The 20,083-nt window shown below is 46.6% G+C and overlaps 2 protein-coding genes across 2 annotated transcripts; both read left to right on the top strand.

Annotated features, from left to right (window-relative positions):
- The first annotated feature begins 306 nt into the window (after window positions 1–306).
- On the top strand, window positions 307–5,879 carry LOC129062683 (serine protease FAM111B-like). The gene is given in 6 exon segments (XM_054563709.1): window positions 307–347; window positions 769–855; window positions 1,122–1,249; window positions 1,826–1,908; window positions 1,910–1,996; window positions 3,744–5,879. Coding segments are annotated over 6 exon segments (2,562 nt in total).
- A 6,942-nt stretch (window positions 5,880–12,821) lies between these two features.
- LOC129062682 (serine protease FAM111B-like) lies at window positions 12,822–16,951 on the top strand. Its single transcript, XM_054563708.1, is given in 3 exon segments — window positions 12,822–12,902; window positions 14,814–16,869; window positions 16,872–16,951. Coding segments are annotated over 3 exon segments (2,217 nt in total).
- The last annotated feature ends 3,132 nt before the right edge of the window (window positions 16,952–20,083 follow it).

Genomic DNA, 20,083 nt, shown 5'->3' with positions numbered 1-20,083 from the left:
CGAGCCACTTGGCGGCCGCAAACCTCGCCGATCACTGGCCAGAAACGGCGCGCCGTCTAGAGCGCGGGACTTTCCACTTTGCTGGGCTATAAATTCACGAGACAGCCCCGCTGAGCGCCATCCTCGAAGCTCCTGCCCCTCCCAGCGCGGCGGCCACGGGCGCGATTGAGAGCAGATTCTCGGCTTCGGTGAGTCGTTCTTCTGCGTTTGAGTGGGACCTGGAGTTCTTAGGGGCTGCTTGGCATCGGGGTGTGGGCGAGGGAGGGAGAGGAAGCTTCCCCTTGCAGGGAGCTCCCCACACCTGCGATGTCGCTTGGAGACAGGGCTGCTGTTTCAATCGATACTTTGTGAGTTGCTGCGGGGTGGGGGTGGGGTGGAGGTGTATGTTAAAAGTACAAACTCCAGGACTGCTCTCTAGACTTACTGGATGGTGATCTTGGAGGGTGAGAGCCTGTAATTTCCTTTGTCACAAGTCCACAGCAGGAAGGTAATTCACAGAGTCAATCGCAGTGTAGTCTGAGCCAAGCTCCTGCATTTACAAATGAGAAGGCTGAGAGGCCTCCCTGGGGAGGAGGGACACAGTGTGGGGTTAGATGTCCCCTGACCGTTTTTTTGCTGTTGAGGAGTGGAGGATTCTTTTCTGCCCTTAGGTAGTTTCCACCATTGCTGCCTGTCCCTTAGCTGAATACTTGACCAGGGCTCCCTGCCTGTGACCCAGAGTTCTCTCTCCTCTCTCTTTGACATCTCAGCTCTTTCTCCTCTGAACAGGAATTCCAAGACGCTCTGCCTTACGGCCGCTCCTCCTTGCACCCTGGCCTGGAACATCTCAGGGCAGTTGCCCCCAGTCACCACAAGGTGCGTGTCATCTGGGACTGTCCCGAACTGCATGATGTCCACTCCCTTGCCAACCACAGGTTCCTATATTTTGCCTATTTGTCTCCCCCCCCCCCCACAAGAGGGTGAATCCAGTCCTTCTCACTCCATTTGACCAGAACTCCAAGGTGACTTCTGTTTAATGTTCTTCTGTCGCAGGAGTCACTTCTGGGCTTGTTTCTGTTCATTGACTCATTGCTCTCCGCCTTATGGGCTGTGTTTTCCTGCTTCTTATCATGCCCGATCAGTTTTGATTGGATAGCAAGGTTAGTTACTTTCGTATTTGGAGGTATTGCTGGGGATGCTTCTAGTTCTCTGAGTATGCCTCGGATTTCTTCTCTGCACAGTTACTGTCCTCAGCAACACTTGTGTCCTTGCAAGTCTTACTCTTCGGGTTTGTCAGGTGACGCCAGAGCAGCCTCTCGTGGAGGGCTGTTTTTGTCCTGCTGTGAAGGCAACGCCTTTCTGAATACTCTGCCTGGTAGTGCATGAACGATGAAGGCTTCTGGTGTGACCTTAAGGCACCGAAACTATTCTCAATCCTGTATGAGCCTAGAATTGTTTTGTCTTTCCCTCTGGTGACACTATTGGAAAACACCTGGCTTCCAGTTGTGTCCCGCACTGAAGGAGACTTGACTGGAAATTCTTGGGGCGCCCAACACGGGCCTCCAAGTCTCCATCTCCCTGTCTGGGGAGACGCTGCTCTCCTCTCCCTAGTTCTCTTCTAATCAAGCCACCCGACCCTCCCACAACTCTCAGCTTGTCTTCTCAACTCAGGGAAGCTGCCAGGCGCTGTTTTGCAACCCCTTCCTGCCACGACACGTGGACTGGAAACTCTCCACAAAGTAATCTAGTCGTCCGTAGGGCTTAGCTCAGTTGACTTCCCTTTCTTGGTGATCAGACATCATGGTTCTGTGATGCCTGATGCCCTGTCTTGTGTTGTCTCTTCTAGTCACTTCCAGTGGGAGGATAGACCCAATCCCTGTTTGTTCATCTTAGCCAGTAGTGGAAGTGAGTGGGATTCTCTTGGAACTAACTCATCATGAATCCTGTGAAATGCGAAGAGGACACGTCACTCAGTGCTACTGAGAATAACCAGTCTACAAGACCTGAAGTTGTAAAGGTATGCCTGCACACTACAGCTCTTGTCTGGAATAGCAGTCTAACCGCAGTTCTGCCCAAGGGTCCTGGGAGGGGATAGTTCCTACAGAATGGCGGTTTTAGCCCTGGCTGATGTGGTTAGTGGATTGAGTGCCGGCCTGCGAACCCAGAGGTCGACAGTTTGATTCCTCCTCAGGGCACATGACTGGGTTGCCAGCCAGGTCCCCCGTAGGGGGCACGCAAGAGGCAACCACACATTGATGTTTCTTTCCCTCTCTTTCTCCCTCCCTTCCCCTCTCTCTAAAAATAAATAGATAAAGTCTTTAAAAAGAAAAGAATGGCAGTTTTAATCCCTTCTTGTGCTGTACCAAACACTTGAGGAAATCATCCACATAAGTGCTTGTATAAAAGGAAATGATAGTGTATGAATTAACTGTGCAAAAATAAAATACCTTGTTAGACAAGGCAGCTGCTCAACAGAATATACATTTAATATCATTGGGATCAGAGGCATACTTAAATAGTAACAGCACTAATATTTACTGAGATGCCTGTCTACCTGGAATTATGCCTATCACTTTCTATGGAGTCTCTGTACACTTAATACAACTCTCTGCAATAAATATCATTACCATCCCCCTTTGACAAATGAAGAAAGTGAATTCCAACTTTCTGAAAGTAACAAAAGTAACAGGCTTCAGACAAGGATTTTTGAACCCAGTCAATCAGGGCCCAATTTTTGACGAGCACACTCTTACTCAAAAATAGGCACACTGGCAATACTAAATCGAGATAGACACGAGTAGTTTTAGAGTGCAGAGTGAACACTGCTTGTTTGTTTCTCCATGAATATGCATGTCTGTTTGCATTTGAGTATGTTTACCTGTTTGTCTGTCTAGCCAATCTTGTGATTTATCGTGCATTTAATTCTACTCCCTCATTCCTATTGAAACTCTGTACACACAGAAATGAAACAGATACTTAGGGGAATTTTTGAAAGGGGATGGCTCAAATGTCCAGAAGATGTATTAAGTATATCCAGCTTTACTAGTAAGGGAACAAAATGTAGACAGATTTTTAAAACCGTCAAATTGGATGACATTCGATCCATCAGTTGGCCAACATTTATACTACTTGAGAAATGCTTGAGAGAGGCAGCCACACAGTTGATCTTATTTGACAGTGGGGCGAATTGATGTGGCTCATCTGGAAAGCAACTGGGCAGTGGTTTTGTTGTGAAATATGTTTATAATCTTTGTCTCAGTATTCCCACTGCTGGGAATCTGGCTGAAGGAAATAATCAGATGGACAGACAGAAATGTTTTCAGCATAGAAGTGTTTGTCATAGCTACAGTAGTTCAACATTGGATGTAGTCTAAATACCCAGCAATGGAAGAATAGATTAAAAATTATTGTACACTTAAATAAAATATGGCCTGTCGAATTCTGCTCTCAAAGTTTCTCTAATGACATGTGAAAGCACTGGAGGCTTGCTTAGCAAAGGGAAAAAAAACCCACTTAGAAAGCATAGTATAATTTAAGTACCTTAAGGTTTATATCTGCATATCAAACCTTAGAAGTAAAAAGAAAAATGCAGAATGATTATTTCTGGTGATGGACGAATGGTTAATACTTTTCTCCAATATTCATTATCCATCATATTATCTAACTTTTATCCAGAACATCTATTAGTTTTCCAATGATAGAAACACGAAACATCATTATGAAGGGGGATTCTTACTGAAAGCTTCATTTTTTTCTTTCTTAAGGATGCTGTCGAGAGGCAGACGTGCTCCGGCACAAATGTGGGTCACTCTCCATCTGACACAAGCGAGTGTAGTGGCACTGTGGCACTTAAACGTGAAGTCAGTGGGTGTGAAGCATCCCTAGGAAGTCGGCAACCAAATCTGAGAAGTAGTGACAAACGTTACTTCAACTTTACTTTCAAAGAAGTCTCCAGGAGATCAGACCGTAGTGTGTTTACAGCACGTGGTGAACTCAATGAGAGTGTCTTCTCAGCTCTGAAATCTCATGACAGTTTCCGCAAAAGAATGGAGAATCATTTCAATAATAAGGACATTTTCGTCCGTGGACAGAAAGCAATAGAAGGATATATCAATTTAGGAATGCCTCTCAAGTGCCTACCAAAAGGTTCTCACCTTGAAATATCAGTTCATCAGAGAAAGGGGAACCAGAACGTAGATGACCAGATATTACGCCCCTATGAAAATCCTAGCATCGAATGCATTCTTTTTCATGTTGTGGCTGTTGGGAGGACGATAAAGAAGATTGTTAAGAACATGGCCCTTCATGAAAAGGGAAGTACGCTCTGTATCTATGCCTTGAAGGGTGAGACTGTCAAGGAAGCCCTGTGCAAAGACGGCCGGTTTCGATCTGACCTGGATGAAATTGACTGGGAACTCCGAGAAACTCATACAAACATTCATGTAAAACAGTCCACGGTGGAGGAAGTAGCTGGAAAAGTCTTAGAGGTGGACATTTCTGTGAAGCCATCAGCCAGGAAACATAACCTTAAGAAAATTGAACAGAGGACTGAAAATGCCACTGGTGACATCAGTCCCTACGATGTGATGCCATCTCAGAGCCAGGCCCACGAACCAGAGAAAGACGAAGAGTCTGAAGATGTACAACATGACCGAGAAAAAGTTCTACCACCTCAACATCCAAGGCATGATATTCAAGGTAAGATACACCGTACAATTTCCAGAATTAAAAGTTATTACAGGAACAGTCTCAACAGAAAGTACAGGACACAAAGATCATGCAATCAGCAAAGGCCGCGTCTGGGTATGGAATGTGCTCTGATTCAGCACATCCAGGGATCGGCAACTAACCCCTGGCCTAAAAACTGCAAAATGTTGGACAGTGGTATAATGCAGCACTATCCAAATTTCAGTGAAGACGCACGTTGGATGAGAAATTATTTTTGGAAAGAACGGAGGAAAACCAAACTGTCACTGTGTCAACAATTCAGAATATATGAAAAGTGCTTTGCAAAAGTAACTAAAGATTCTACTTCAGTTGCAACCTATGAACATCGTGTTCACCTTAGTAAGTCAGTTGGGTTCCTGAGATGGGACAATAATGGAAACAAAGGCAATGCTACTTGCTTTGTCTTCAGTGATGGTTATATTTTCACCTGTCGACATGTTGTGCACTTGATGGTGGGAAAAGACACAGATACAAGTTTGTGGCCAGATATAATAAGCAAATGTGCAAAAGTGACCTTCACTTATAAAGAGTTCTACCCCTTAGATGAGGAATGGTTTTCCCTTGAGCCAGGCTTTGTAGTGTCTTATGGAGGTCTAGATTATGCCATTTTGAAACTAAGAGAAAATGGAAATGGATTTCCTCCAGGCCTAGTTGGACAAATTTCCTCTTTGCCTTCCAGTGGTTTGATTTATTTAATCGGTCACCCAGAAGGCCGGACGAAGGAAATAGATGAGTGTGCTGTGATTACTCAAATAGAACGCTTAAAGAGGTACTCGGAGCACCATCAACAGGAGGTGGGAGGGCTGCACGCTGCCACTTACGGTGTTTGCTCTATGTTTACCCCAAGAACTTTCCCCCCAGAGGCTTACAGCACTAACACACTTAGTTACGATACCTGCTTTACGAGTGGGTCCTCTGGGTCCCCAGTGTTTAACGCAGAGGGCAAAGTGGTGGCTCTGCACGCCTTCGGGAAGTTTTATAAACGTGGAGGTAAGGAGTATGCCTTAATTGAATTTGGCTATTCTATGGTTTCAATCCTTTGTGATCTTGAGCAGAGGAATGAGTCCTTTTATAAACTGTTAACCGGAGAGAATGCGAGAACCTCAATCAAGAGAAAAATAACAAACAAGTCGTTACTTCAAGCGGCCCACGTGGAGCCCATGGAACACTAGGGAAAAAAATGAGCCTCGGTGAGGTGCCTTAGTGGGTTGAAGTGCCGTCCTGCACATCAAAACTCTGTGTTTGATCCCTGGTCAGGCCACATACTTAAGTTGTGTGTTCAGTTCCCGGTTGGGGAACGTATGGAACAGAACCAATCGATGTTTCTCAAATCAGTGTCTCCTCCATCCCTGCCCCGCCCCACCCCCCTCTCTCAAATTCATAAACATAACCTTGGGTGGGGATTTGTAAAAGAAGGAAAATAGGTAATAATTTAGAGCACTAAGAGCTGCTTCTTTAACGTATAATGGATGTGCCTTCTTGTTTAGGACACCTTTAGAGCATTGTGTCGATGTGCAGAATATGTATTACAGCTAAAATAAACATTATTTTCCTCATTGGTTCATTTTTTATTTTGAACAATCTCACATCTCACTCTAAAGACTTAGCTTCCTTCTTTGCATACACCGAATTTGGTATTTGCCATCCTAAACGCTTGGGATGGTACCTCCTCCATCCCGTCTGTGACTGGTGAAGCGATTCTTGTTCTCTGACAAGATAATGGGAAAAACAGACCTTTAGAGTTAAGGAGAAAGATGTATAGTTCTTCTCAACAGCCAAATTCTCTGGTAATCTCCATCATTTCCCTCCCATGCCACCTGTGGCATCAGCTTCTCTCATAAGTGCCAATAGAAAATCCCATCATTTCGGTTCTGGCTTCTAATTCTGCCCTCCTCCGGCAGACCTAAAGAGTGGCTTCCTTTGTCCCAGCCCAACCCTTCCATGTTCAGTCTAGAAAACCAAAAGCTAAATGAGTAATTCTGGATGTAAATCGGATTCCTCCCAAGGATACGTTTGCGTGCCATTTGCACGCTGTCTTTCTTCTGCTGCCCCAGCTGCTTGCAAACTAAGTCACAGAAAAGCAAGTGTGTAGAAATTAGAGGGTCGGCCACATTTGGCGTCAGGTCTAGTTGCCAGCTTCACCTTGGGCATCCAGTCTCCGCACTATGGCCACAAGGAGCTTACCGCCAGTGGCACATGCAAGCACTTCTTAGAGTACGTTTCATTTCCAGGGCACGCTTGCTGTTCCCAGAGAGGCCAGGCAACCTCCATGGCCCCTTCTCTACAACCTCTGGCCCCTCCTTACTTTTTACCACCTGTGAACTCTACAAGGACAGATAGCAAGTCCCGTTGTATAAGAATTTTTTCACCACCTCTGTAGGTGTGTGTGTTGGTACCATTCAGCTCTACCACTTGAGGATGGTTTAAGGAATAGCTGGGCCTTGATAAAACTATGAGTTTTTCCTTTTTTTCTAACTTTTTCCCACTCTTTTTACAATTGACCTTCTTAAGGTGTGCTCTCTGCAAACCCTAACCAGCACCTGGAATGGAGCAGTGATTTTTGTTCTCAGGGTCTAATTCCCATGAGGTCAAGTTAGGAAACGCTTTGCGTTTGATGCCACCTATACCATCCACATTCACGTAAACACCTATTTGTCTGAGAGTTACCAAAAAAAAAAAAAAAGTTGTTACCATCACCACCTGGCAATTATATTCTCCGCTTTTGACCAACTTTTCAAGCGTAGCACCCAATGCTTGGCGGGATCTGCCCCTGTGCAGGTTCTTAAACCCCAAGATGCTTTCTCAAGCCCCTTCAGAGCACGCCTGTGATCATCCGATGAGAGGCGCCTGACTCTGGATCCTGCCTCCCCGGACCTTGAAGTTTTAAACGCGCCTCCTGGACACCAGGCGCAGGAGAGCTGGCCTCCTCCTCCAGCTGCCAGAGTCTGAAGTGCATCAGCCTCCAGGACAAGCTGGCTCATTTGCCTGCGGGGATGTGGGGCAGTGAAGTGGGGGTCCCCAAGTCCCAGTAGATCCCACCTGCTTTCTGCCTGCTGTGAGGCCATTTGGTCCCCTGACAACTGGTGAAGGGCTCCGAGCAGACAGCACCCCAGGATCCTGGCCACAGGCTCTGAGAGGTCTCTGTAGACAGAGCTCCTAAGCGGACGCCAGGTCCCGTCCGAGATGCTCGTCCCATCGCCATCGCCCACCCCGCAGGGGCTGAAAGGCAGCGACGGCCCCCCACGAAGCACCCGGAGCGCGGGCGCCGGGCTGTCAGCTCAGCCTCCCCGGACGCCCGACGCGCTGTTTCGGCTCCGCGCAGCCGCCGCGCCCTCAGTCCTGGAAAAGTGCGAATCCTCCGGCTCCTCCCACACCCGCCCGGGATCGCGCGGCTCCCCCGACGACCACCGCGGATCCGGGGAGCGGGGAGGGGGTGGCGGGTCCCGATTGGTCAGCCTCCGTCCCGGAAGGCGGAAGGCGGCTGAGGATCCAGCGTGGGAGCCAGTGGCTGGGTGGGACGCAGGGAGATCGTCGGGACTTCGGGGCCGCTCGGCGGGCTCGTGCTCGGACCCCGCCTCCCCACTCGCCAACCATCCAGTCCTTTCTCGCTACGTCTCTCGGTGGCTGCAACCTCGCGAACTGCTGGCCAGAAGCGGTGCCCCGTCTGAAGCGCGGGGATTTTCCACTTCGTCTCTCGGTGCTAAACTCAGCAGACAGCCCTCCGGGCGCCGTGTCCGAAGCTCCCACCGCTGCCGGAGCGGCGGCCACGGGCCCGGTTGGGGCAGAACCTCAGCTTCTGGGGTGGTTCTTCTGCTTTTGGGTCGGACCTGGAGTTCTGAGAAGGTGATTGGCATGGAGGTTTGGGGAGTTGGTGGGGGGGGAGGGAGAGGCAGTTTCCCATTGTGTGAACCCCTTTCTGGCTTCCCGCCTCTAAAGATCAAGATAGCTGCGGGCAGCCGGGGCAGCTGCTAAGCCTAGAAGGTCTTGGTAAATAGGAAAGCGAAAATAGCCCTGCTGCCGGCAGAGAGGAAGCTCCCACAGGCGGGCAAGCTTCTAGAACCTCAGCCCCGCCCGCTGCCTGCCCCGCTGGTCCGATCTAACGTGGGCGCGCTCCCCTTCGCAGCTCCTACAAGAACCGACCTCGGTTTGGCTCTGGGCTCGAGCCCACGGTGCTGGCGGCCGGCGAGGCGCGCCGTGGGCTGGGTGAGCGCGGGGTTGCTGGGATTCGAGTTCACGGTTCTGTGCCGGGCGGGTGCTCGGGAGTCGACGTGAGCAAGGAGCTGGGCCTCGCTCCTACGGACTGTGTTGGACAGCGCTGCCCACCTGCCGGTCCAAGGCTGCACAGGTTTTATTTCAGTGGCTACTTGACAGGCGCTGTGTACAGGGGCGGGGGCGGGGATCCGAGGGCGCGGTGGAGGGCTCGGGGGAGGCCTACGGTCGGCAAGGATGGGATCCCTGCCTTCTACAGCCCGGCTCAGCTCTAGCCGGCCCGGCCAGAGCAGAGAGGAGTGAGGAGAGGCCCTGGGGAGGTGCGGGAGCCGGAGAGAATGGGGCAGGAAGGGAGAGAGAGGCTGGGGTGCGCGTGGGTGGGAAGAAGGGAGAAGAGTGCACACTGAGGAAGAGCCAGAGGGAGGAGGCAGTGGGGGCGGGAAGAGAGAAGGCAGAGGGAGGGAACAGATGACGGGGATGATGAAGTCCAAGGGGAAGCCCTTGGGTGGGGTGGAAATGGACCCCGGACAGGCTGGTGTTTCTCTTTCCCGGAGGACACAGGGCCAGCCCTGTAGGTCAGCAGAGCCTTGCCTTCTCCAAGGATAACGCTGGGCTTGGAGTAGGATAGCTTAGGGCACCGCACATTTTGTTATAATGTGGTTCAGTCTGGCTACCAGAAACCATGTTGAGGAAGGGATGTGGGGGGTTTTCCTAACCTTTTCCCTTCTTCACTGTGATTGCTCAAGTTCATTCCAGGGGAGTGCAAACTCACGTTTGTCTCCGCCCACTTGATAGTTCTTTTTTGGTCCATGTGTAGTAATCACTCCTAAAGCACCTAGGTCTTCTCTCAAATTCCATGAGATGAGTCAGCAGCAGCAGACCCAGCAAAACCCCTGATCCTCTTCGTTTTAGGGCAATAAACTCCTGCCTTTAAGGGCCTTATACAACATAGCCCATCTCCTCCATTATAGGCATCTTGTTTTTGTGTTCCCAGGGTCTCTGCTGTTTACGAAGTCTCCCTGTGGTAAGTTTGCTGATGATCATAATAATACTAACTGTAGTGCTATTTACTGGGCAGCCTATTATGTGCCAGGCACTGTCGTAATGACTTTACATTCATTATATTCTTTAATCTTCACCACAATGTTGGAGGCTGATCTCGCTACAGCTTCAGTCTTAGCGGAGTGGAGAGTAAGGTGCAGGATTAATGCAAATGCCCAAGGTCAAGCAGCTAGTAAATGGTAACCTGAAATGTGAAGCCAGGTGGAGTTACAAAAACTAACATTGACATAGCGCTTTCATATTCACTATCTCATGCAGAATCATTGCCTCAGTTTACCAACAGAAAACTGAGGCTGAGAGAAGCTGAAGGGAGCTTCCTGAGAAGCTCATGAAGCCAGGGCTCCTGCTGCGTAGCAGAGGGTGAAGAAGGCAAGCATCGTCTCCACTGATTTATTTTTGCCTCACAATTTTACAATGGTATTTATTAGCATAGTTAATAAATAGCTAAGCTAGAGGCTAGTTATTCATGCTTTTTAGGTTTCTTTAATTAACTTGTTACTTTCAACATCATTTTGTATTATTTTCATGTGTACAGCATAGTGGATAAACAACCATATACTTTACAAAGTGATCCTCCAATAAGTCTAGCACTCACCTGGCACCATACATAGTTATTACCATGTTACTGGCTATATTCCCTAGTCTTTACCTTATATCACCGTAACTCTTGTGTAACTGCACCTCTTAATCCCTTCACCTTTTCACCCAGCACCACTCCCAGCCTGGCAACCGTCAGTCAGTTGGTTCTCTGTACCTATGATTCTGTTTCTGTTTTGTTCATTCATTTATTTTGTTCTTTAGATTCCACACATAAGTGAAACCCTATGGTATTTGTCTTTCTCTGACGTTCTTATTTCACTTAGCATAATGCCATGTAGGTCCATCCATATTGTCACAAGTGGTAAGATTTCATTCTTTTTGTGGCTGAGAAATAGCTCATTGTATGTATGTACCAAATCTTCTTTAAAACACAGTCTTTAGATAAGTTTTACTTGACAAAAACTACAGGGACTAAGCATAAATTAAGCAACAACATGAAGCAGCCGACCAGGAGATGAACTTTCCGCCAACAACTTTTCTGTTCTTTTCAACTAATCAATTCGTGTCCTAGAATAAAAAAACTTAAGAGACATGATAATTAAAGACACCTTATGGACTCAACGGTAAACGACCAGGGACTTCTGTTTTAGTTTTACACCTACTTCAAATAAAGCCACAACCTTTGCACACTAAAAAAAGAGAGAGAGAGAGAGAGAGAGAGAGAGAGAGAGATCTGCAAGCCAGGAAGAGAGAGGCCTTTCCAGAAACCAAATTTTAACCTTCTGAGAAAACACATTTCTATTTTTAACTCACCCAGTGTTTCTTTTTGAGGAAATAAGCAAATAGTTATTTTTTCTTACAAAAAATAGCACACTACGAGGTCTGTTGGTGGGGGCGGGGGGAGTCCAGCCATTGTTAACATAACAAGAATGGTTTGCATGACATTGATGTAACCTGGCTGTCAAAGAGAGTGAACTGGGATGCTCATGCATGAACAATGATGACTTTGCTAAAAATAAAATAAAATAAAATAAAGACAACTTATGTACCTCAATTGGATCTTGGTCTGAATAAATTCATATTGTGATTACGTAAGAAAAAGTCCTAAATTTTTAGAGCTGGGAAGTGATAATTAGGGTTAAAATGTCATGATATCTCTAACTGTAAAATAAAAATATGATGCCAATTTACCAAAAAAAAAATGGGCAATTATTGGTCCTATGTGATATATGTAGGCTCATTATATTAGTCTCTCTTCTTTCATACTAAAAAGTGATTCAAAGTATACTCTCTGGGCTTTGTGACCTTGAGTAAATAGCTTAATGTCTCAGGGTGTTCAAGTTCTTTACCAGTAAAATGTAACTAATCATACCTACCTCACAGGGTTGTAAGAATTAAACAATGCAGTTTATGAAAAGCACATGGGATAGGGCATAGTGTAACATGTGCATACTCCATTCATTCATTGAATGTGTCTTTATAAATGTATCTTTATTGAGATCTTGCCACGTGACAGGCATTGTACTAGATGTTGAGATTCCGAAGACAGCCTCTTGCTGCCCCTCCATGGCTTCCATTCTAGTGTATTTATCACTATTGAAGACTCCACCCTTTTGTTTCATTGTTCATGCTCCTCTGGGGAGACATCAGAGGAAATACGGAGCAGGAAAATACCTCTTTAAACCAAACAAAACAAAAAATCCCAAGCAGCAACTAACATTCTTATCTTCCCAGTCAAACTCTCATAAGTTTATTTTGTCTTTATGGTTTTTTCCCTGTTCATTTTCTTGTAATAATACCAACTCCATGCCACCTCCAACTTAAGTAGAAGCCAGATTTATCATTAATGTAACTAGAACACACTTCTGAATTATCGAGCTGCAAACCCTCCTGAAGGGTATTTATACCTGCCTTTGAATTCCATCTCTGCCATGAAGCCCTGGCTCTGGGGAGTTCACCTACTTTCTCTGAGTTACACTTTCTCCATCTGCAAATGCAGATATACCTATTCTGCATGGTATCTGTGGGCATTGGCAATTAGAGATAATTTTTGTAAAGTATCTGGGATAGTTCTCTAACAAGGGGAGCTTTTATTATTGGGGTGATTATACTTTGTGGATAAACTGTCTACCTGCTAAGTTAATGTCTCGGAGAAGGGCAAGGCTGGAGCTGAAGGGAAAGGTGTGACAAGGGGTCCCCATTAATCTTGTCCTCTGTACAGTTAATGGTACCTATAAAAATACTGCTCTAACTTGAACCTTTTTAGTGTTTCAGCTGAACTGCCTATTCATCTTCAAGCCACCATGGGCCCTAAGAAACACAGGTCACAGAATGGCTCTTTTGATGCAAAGAGAAATATGAAAATTGAAGACTATTTTTCTCAGGTACAATATATTCGTAAGTATTCCTTACAGAATGCTTCAATGTTAGACTTAGTGATCCTTGACACTGGGCCTCATAGTCTTCCTGCCCAGAAATTATCCCATTGAATGTAGGGAATGTTAAATAAATTATAATCTTTCTTATTCATTTTTATTCTTTTTGTTTTAATATGTGGTGCTGAGGAGGAGTTTCAATAAAAATCTTAGCCATAGCAATTCAGCCTGTAACAAAAAGCTATTGTAACACTTCCTGAACAACAACAACAAAATAATCAAATATAATGTATTACAGTAAAATATGGAATAAAAACAAAATTAAATTTATTTCATAGGTTGAAAAGTTATACAGTATCATGCAAATGTGGCTACTCTATTTGATAACAGCAAAACAATTGTGTAAGGCTTTACAATTTATAAAATAATTTTTTAAATATTTATTCTTATCATAAGCTTATTAGGCAGGCAAAAAGAATTTTCTTATCCTCATCGTGTTTATAAAGAGAAGAAAGAAGTGAGTTGTTTCTTAAGGGAGCAGTGGAAAGAAGACTTGGACTTACATTTGCTGACATTACATGGGGGCCCTTTCTACTAACTGTGCTCTGTTATGTCAAACCACCATATCAAATGCTCCTTGTGTTTATTAAGAAAAAGGCTGAGAGATGGTGAGCAATTGGGAATGCAACTTAAATTGAGACGCCTGTCTACCTGGAATTATGCCTATCACTTTCTATGGAGTCTCTGTACACTTAATACAACTCTCTGCAATAAATATCATTACCATCCCCCTTTGACAAATGAAGAAAGTGAATTCCAACTTTCTGAAAGTAACAAAAGTAACAGGCTTCAGACAAGGATTTTTGAACCCAGTCAATCAGGGCCCAATTTTTGACGAGCACACTCTTACTCAAAAATAGGCACACTGGCAATACTAAATCGAGATAGACACGAGTAGTTTTAGAGTGCAGAGTGAACACTGCTTGTTTGTTTCTCCATGAATATGCATGTCTGTTTGCATTTGAGTATGTTTACCTGTTTGTCTGTCTAGCCAATCTTGTGATTTATCGTGCATTTAATTCTACTCCCTCATTCCTATTGAAACTCTGTACACACAGAAATGAAACAGATACTTAGGGGAATTTTTGAAAGGGGATGGCTCAAATGTCCAGAAGATGTATTAAGTATATCCAGCTTTACTAGTAAGGGAACAAAATGTAGACAGATTTTTAAAACCGTCAAATTGGATGACATTCGATCCATCAGTTGGCCAACATTTATACTACTTGAGAAATGCTTGAGAGAGGCAGCCACACAGTTGATCTTATTTGACAGTGGGGCGAATTGATGTGGCTCATCTGGAAAGCAACTGGGCAGTGGTTTTGTTGTGAAATATGTTTATAATCTTTGTCTCAGTATTCCCACTGCTGGGAATCTGGCTGAAGGAAATAATCAGATGGACAGGCAGAAATGTTTTCAGCATAGAAGTGTTTGTCATAGCTACAGTAGTTCAACATTGGATGTAGTCTAAATACCCAGCAATGGAAGAATAGATTAAAAATTATTGTACACTTAAATAAAATATGGCCTGTCGAATTCTGCTCTCAAAGTTTCTCTAATGACATGTGAAAGCACTGGAGGCTTGCTTAGCAAAGGGAAAAAAAACCCACTTAGAAAGCATAGTATAATTTAAGTACCTTAAGGTTTATATCTGCATATCAAACCTTAGAAGTAAAAAGAAAAATGCAGAATGATTATTTCTGCTGATGGATGAATGATTAATACTTTTGTCCAATATTCATTATCCATCATATTATCTAACTTTTATCCAGAACATCTATTAGTTTTCCAATTATAGAAACACGAAACATCATTATGAAGGGGGATTCTTACTGAAAGCTTCATCTTTTCTTTCTTAAGGATGCTGTTGTGAGGCAGACGTGCTCCGGCACAACTGTGGGTCACTCTCCATCTGACACAAGCGAGTGTAGTGGCACTGTGGCACTTAAACGTGAAGTCAGTGGGTGTGAAGCATCCCTAGGAAGTCGGCAACCAAATCTGAGAAGTAGTGACAAATGTTACTTCAAGTTTACTTTCAAAGAAGTCTCCAGGAGATCAGACCGTAGTGTGTTTACAGCACGTGGTGAACTCAATGAGAGTGTCTTCTCAGCTCTGAAATCTCATGACAGTTTCCGCAAAAGAATGGAGAATCATTTCAATAATAAGGACATTTTCGTCCGTGGACAGAAAGCAATAGAAGGATATATCAATTTAGGAATGCCTCTCAAGTGCCTACCAAAAGGTTCTCACCTTGAAATATCAGTTCATCAGAGAAAGGGGAACCAGAACGTAGATGACCAGATATTACGCCCCTATGAAAATCCTAGCATCGAATGCATTCTTTTTCATGTTGTGGCTGTTGGGAGGACGATAAAGAAGATTGTTAAGAACATGGCCCTTCATGAAAAGGGAAGTACGCTCTGTATCTATGCCTTGAAGGGTGAGACTGTCAAGGAAGCCCTGTGCAAAGACGGCCGGTTTCGATCTGACCTGGATGAAATTGACTGGGAACTCCGAGAAACTCATACAAACATTCATGTAAAACAGTCCACGGTGGAGGAAGTAGCTGGAAAAGTCTTAGAGGTGGACATTTCTGTGAAGCCATCAGCCAGGAAACATAACCTTAAGAAAATTGAACAGAGGACTGAAAATGCCACTGGTGACATCAGTCCCTACGATGTGATGCCATCTCAGAGCCAGGCCCACGAACCAGAGAAAGACGAAGAGTCTGAAGATGTACAACATGACCGAGAAAAAGTTCTACCACCTCAACATCCAAGGCATGATATTCAAGGTAAGATACACCGTACAATTTCCAGAATTAAAAGTTATTACAGGAACAGTCTCAACAGAAAGTACAGGACACAAAGATCATGCAATCAGCAAAGGCCGCGTCTGGGTATGGAATGTGCTCTGATTCAGCACATCCAGGGATCGGCAACTAACCCCTGGCCTAAAAACTGCAAAATGTTGGACAGTGGTATAATGCAGCACTATCCAAATTTCAGTGAAGACGCACGTTGGATGAGAAATTATTTTTGGAAAGAACGGAGGAAAACCAAACTGTCACTGTGTCAACAATTCAGAATATATGAAAAGTGCTTTGCAAAAGTAACTAAAGATTCTACTTCAGTTGCAACCTATGAACATCGTGTTCACCTTAGTAAGTCAGTTGGGTTCCTGAGATGGGACAATAATGGAAACAAAGGCAATGCTACTTGCTTTGTCTTCAGTGATGGTTATATTTTCACCTGTCGACATGTTGTGCACTTGATGGTGGGAGAAGACACAGATACAAGTTTGTGGCCAGATATAATAAGCAAATGTGCAAAAGTGACCTTCACTTATAAAGAGTTCTACCCCTTAGATGAGGAATGGTTTTCCCTTGAGCCAGGCTTTGTAGTGTCTTATGAAGGTCTAGATTATGCCATTTTGAAACTAAGAGAAAATGGAAATGGATTTCCTCCAGGCCTAGTTGGACAAATTTCCTTTTTGCCTTCCAGTGGTTTGATTTATTTAATCGGTCACCCAGAAGGCCGGACGAAGGAAATAGATGAGTGTGCTGTGATTACTCAAATAGAACGCTTAAAGAGGTACTCGGAGCACTATCAACAGGAGGTGGGAGGGCTGCACGCTGCCACTTACGGTGTTTGCTCTATGTTTACCCCAAGAACTTTCCCCCCAGAGGCTTACAGCACTAACACACTTAGTTACGATACCTGCTTTACGAGTGGGTCCTCTGGGTCCCCAGTGTTTAACGCAGAGGGCAAAGTGGTGGCTCTGCACGCCTTCGGGAAGTTTTATAAACGTGGAGGTAAGGAGTATGCCTTAATTGAATTTGGCTATTCTATGGTTTCAATCCTTTGTGATCTTGAGCAGAGGAATGAGTCCTTTTATAAACTGTTAACCGGAGAGAATGCGAGAACCTCAATCAAGAGAAAAATAACGAACAAGAGTCGTTACTTCAAGCGGCCCACGTGGAGCCTATGGAACACTAGGGAAAAAAATGAGCCTCGGTGAGGTGCCTTAGTGGGTTGAAGTGCCGTCCTGCACATCAAAACTCTGTGTTTGATCCCTGGTCAGGCCACATACTTAAGTTGTGTGTTCAGTTCCCGGTTGGGGAACGTATGGAACAGAACCAATCGATGTTTCTCAAATCAGTGTCTCCTCCATCCCTGCCCCGCCCCACCCCCCTCTCTCACCCTCCCTCTCTCAAATTCATAAACATAACCTTGGGTGGGGATTTGTAAAAGAAGGAAAATAGGTAATAATTTAGAGCACTAAGAGCTGCTTCTTTAACGTATAATGGATGTGCCTTCTTGTTTAGGACACCTTTAGAGCATTGTGTCGATGTGCAGAATATGTATTACAGCTAAAATAAACATTATTTTCCTCATTGGTTCATTTTTTATTTTGAACAATCTCACATCTCACTCTAAAGACTTAGCTTCCTTCTTTGCATACACCGAATTTGGTATTTGCCATCCTAAACGCTTGGGATGGTACCTCCTCCATCCCGTCTGTGACTGGTGAAGCGATTCTTGTTCTCTGACAAGATAATGGCAAAAACAGACCTTTAGAGTTAAGGAGAAAGATGTATAGTTCTTCTCAACAGCCAAATTCTCTGGTAATCTCCATCATTTCCCTCCCATGCCACCTGTGGCATCAGCTTCTCTCATAAGTGCCAATAGAAAATCCCATCATTTCGGTTCTGGCTTCTAATTCTGCCCTCCTCCGGCAGACCTAAAGAGTGGCTTCCTTTGTCCCAGCCCAACCCTTCCATGTTCAGTCTAGAAAACCAAAAGCTAAATGAGTAATTCTGGATGTAAATCGGATTCCTCCCAAGGATACGTTTGCGTGCCATTTGCACGCTGTCTTTCTTCTGCTGCCCCAGCTGCTTGCAAACTAAGTCACAGAAAAGCAAGTGTGTAGAAATTAGAGGGTCGGCCACATTTGGCGTCAGGTCTAGTTGCCAGCTTCACCTTGGGCATCCAGTCTCCGCACTATGGCCACAAGGAGCTTACCGCCAGTGGCACATGCAAGCACTTCTTAGAGTACGTTTCATTTCCAGGGCACGCTTGCTGTTCCCAGAGAGGCCAGGCAACCTCCATGGCCCCTTCTCTACAACCTCTGGCCCCTCCTTACTTTTTACCACCTGTGAACTCTACAAGGACAGATAGCAAGTCCCGTTGTATAAGAATTTTTTCACCACCTCTGTAGGTGTGTGTGTTGGTACCATTCAGCTCTACCACTTGAGGATGGTTTAAGGAATAGCTGGGCCTTGATAAAACTATGAGTTTTTCCTTTTTTTCTAACTTTTTCCCACTCTTTTTACAATTGACCTTCTTAAGGTGTGCTCTCTGCAAACCCTAACCAGCACCTGGAATGGAGCAGTGATTTTTGTTCTCAGGGTCTAATTTCCATGAGGTCAAGTTAGGAAACGCTTTGCGTTTGATGCCACCTACACCATCCACATTCACGTAAACACCTATTTGTCTGAGAGTTACCAAAAAAAAAAAAAAAAGTTGTCACCATCACCACCTGGCAATTATATTCTCCGCTTTTGACCAACTTTTCAAGCGTAGCACCCAATGCTTGGCGGGATCTGCCCCTGTGCAGGTTCTTAAACCCCAAGATGCTTTCTCAAGCCCCTTCAGAGCACGCCTGTGATCATCCGATGAGAGGCGCCTGACTCTGGATCCTGCCTCCCCGGACCTTGAAGTTTTAAACGCGCCTCCTGGACACCAGGCGCAGGAGAGCTGGCCTCCTCCTCCAGCTGCCAGAGTCTGAAGTGCATCAGCCTCCAGGACAAGCTGGCTCATTTGCCTGCGGGGATGTGGGGCAGTGAAGTGGGGGTCCCCAAGTCCCAGTAGATCCCACCTGCTTTCTGCCTGCTGTGAGGCCATTTGGTCCCCTGACAACTGGTGAAGGGCTCCGAGCAGACAGCACCCCAGGATCCTGGCCACAGGCTCTGAGAGGTCTCTGTAGACAGAGCTCCTAAGCGGACGCCAGGTCCCGTCCGAGATGCTCGTCCCATCGCCATCGCCCACCCCGCAGGGGCTGAAAGGCAGCGACGGCCCCCCACGAAGCACCCGGAGCGCGGGCGCCGGGCTGTCAGCTCAGCCTCCCCGGACGCCCGACGCGCTGTTTCGGCTCCGCGCAGCCGCCGCGCCCTCAGTCCTGGAAAAGTGCGAATCCTCCGGCTCCTCCCACACCCGCCCGGGATCGCGCGGCTCCCCCCGACGACCACCGCGGATCCGGGGAGCGGGGAGGGGGTGGCGGGTCCCGATTGGTCAGCCTCCGTCCCGGAAGGCGGAAGGCGGCTGAGGATCCAGCGTGGGAGCCAGTGGCTGGGTGGGACGCAGGGAGATCGTCGGGACTTCGGGGCCGCTCGGCGGGCTCGTGCTCGGACCCCGCCTCCCCACTCGCCAACCATCCAGTCCTTTCTCGCTACGTCTCTCGGTGGCTGCAACCTCGCGAACTGCTGGCCAGAAGCGGTGCCCCGTCTGAAGCGCGGGGATTTTCCACTTCGTCTCTCGGTGCTAAACTCAGCAGACAGCCCTCCGGGCGCCGTGTCCGAAGCTCCCACCGCTGCCGGAGCGGCGGCCACGGGCCCGGTTGGGGCAGAACCTCAGCTTCTGGGGTGGTTCTTCTGCTTTTGGGTCGGACCTGGAGTTCTGAGAAGGTGATTGGCATGGAGGTTTGGGGAGTTGGTGGGGGGGGGTGGGGAGAGAGAGGCAGTTTCCCATTGTGTGAACCCCTTTCTGGCTTCCCGCCTCTAAAGATCAAGATAGCTGCGGGCAGCCGGGGCAGCTGCTAAGCCTAGAAGGTCTTGGTAAATAGGAAAGCGAAAATAGCCCTGCTGCCGGCAGAGAGGAAGCTCCCACAGGCGGGCAAGCTTCTAGAACCTCAGCCCCGCCCGCTGCCTGCCCCGCTGGTCCGATCTAACGTGGGCGCGCTCCCCTTCGCAGCTCCTACAAGAACCGACCTCGGTTTGGCTCTGGGCTCGAGCCCACGGTGCTGGCGGCCGGCGAGGCGCGCCGTGGGCTGGGTGAGCGCGGGGTTGCTGGGATTCGAGTTCACGGTTCTGTGCCGGGCGGGTGCTCGGGAGTCGACGTGAGCAAGGAGCT

The sequence above is a fragment of the Pteronotus mesoamericanus genome, unplaced genomic scaffold (genome assembly GCF_021234165.1).
Source record: "Pteronotus mesoamericanus isolate MK-2021 breed Mesoamerican mustached bat unplaced genomic scaffold, CSHL_Meso_final scaffold_83, whole genome shotgun sequence".
Classification (NCBI taxonomy): Eukaryota; Metazoa; Chordata; class Mammalia; order Chiroptera; family Mormoopidae; genus Pteronotus; species Pteronotus mesoamericanus.
This window is presented reverse-complemented; position numbering and strand designations above follow the sequence as displayed.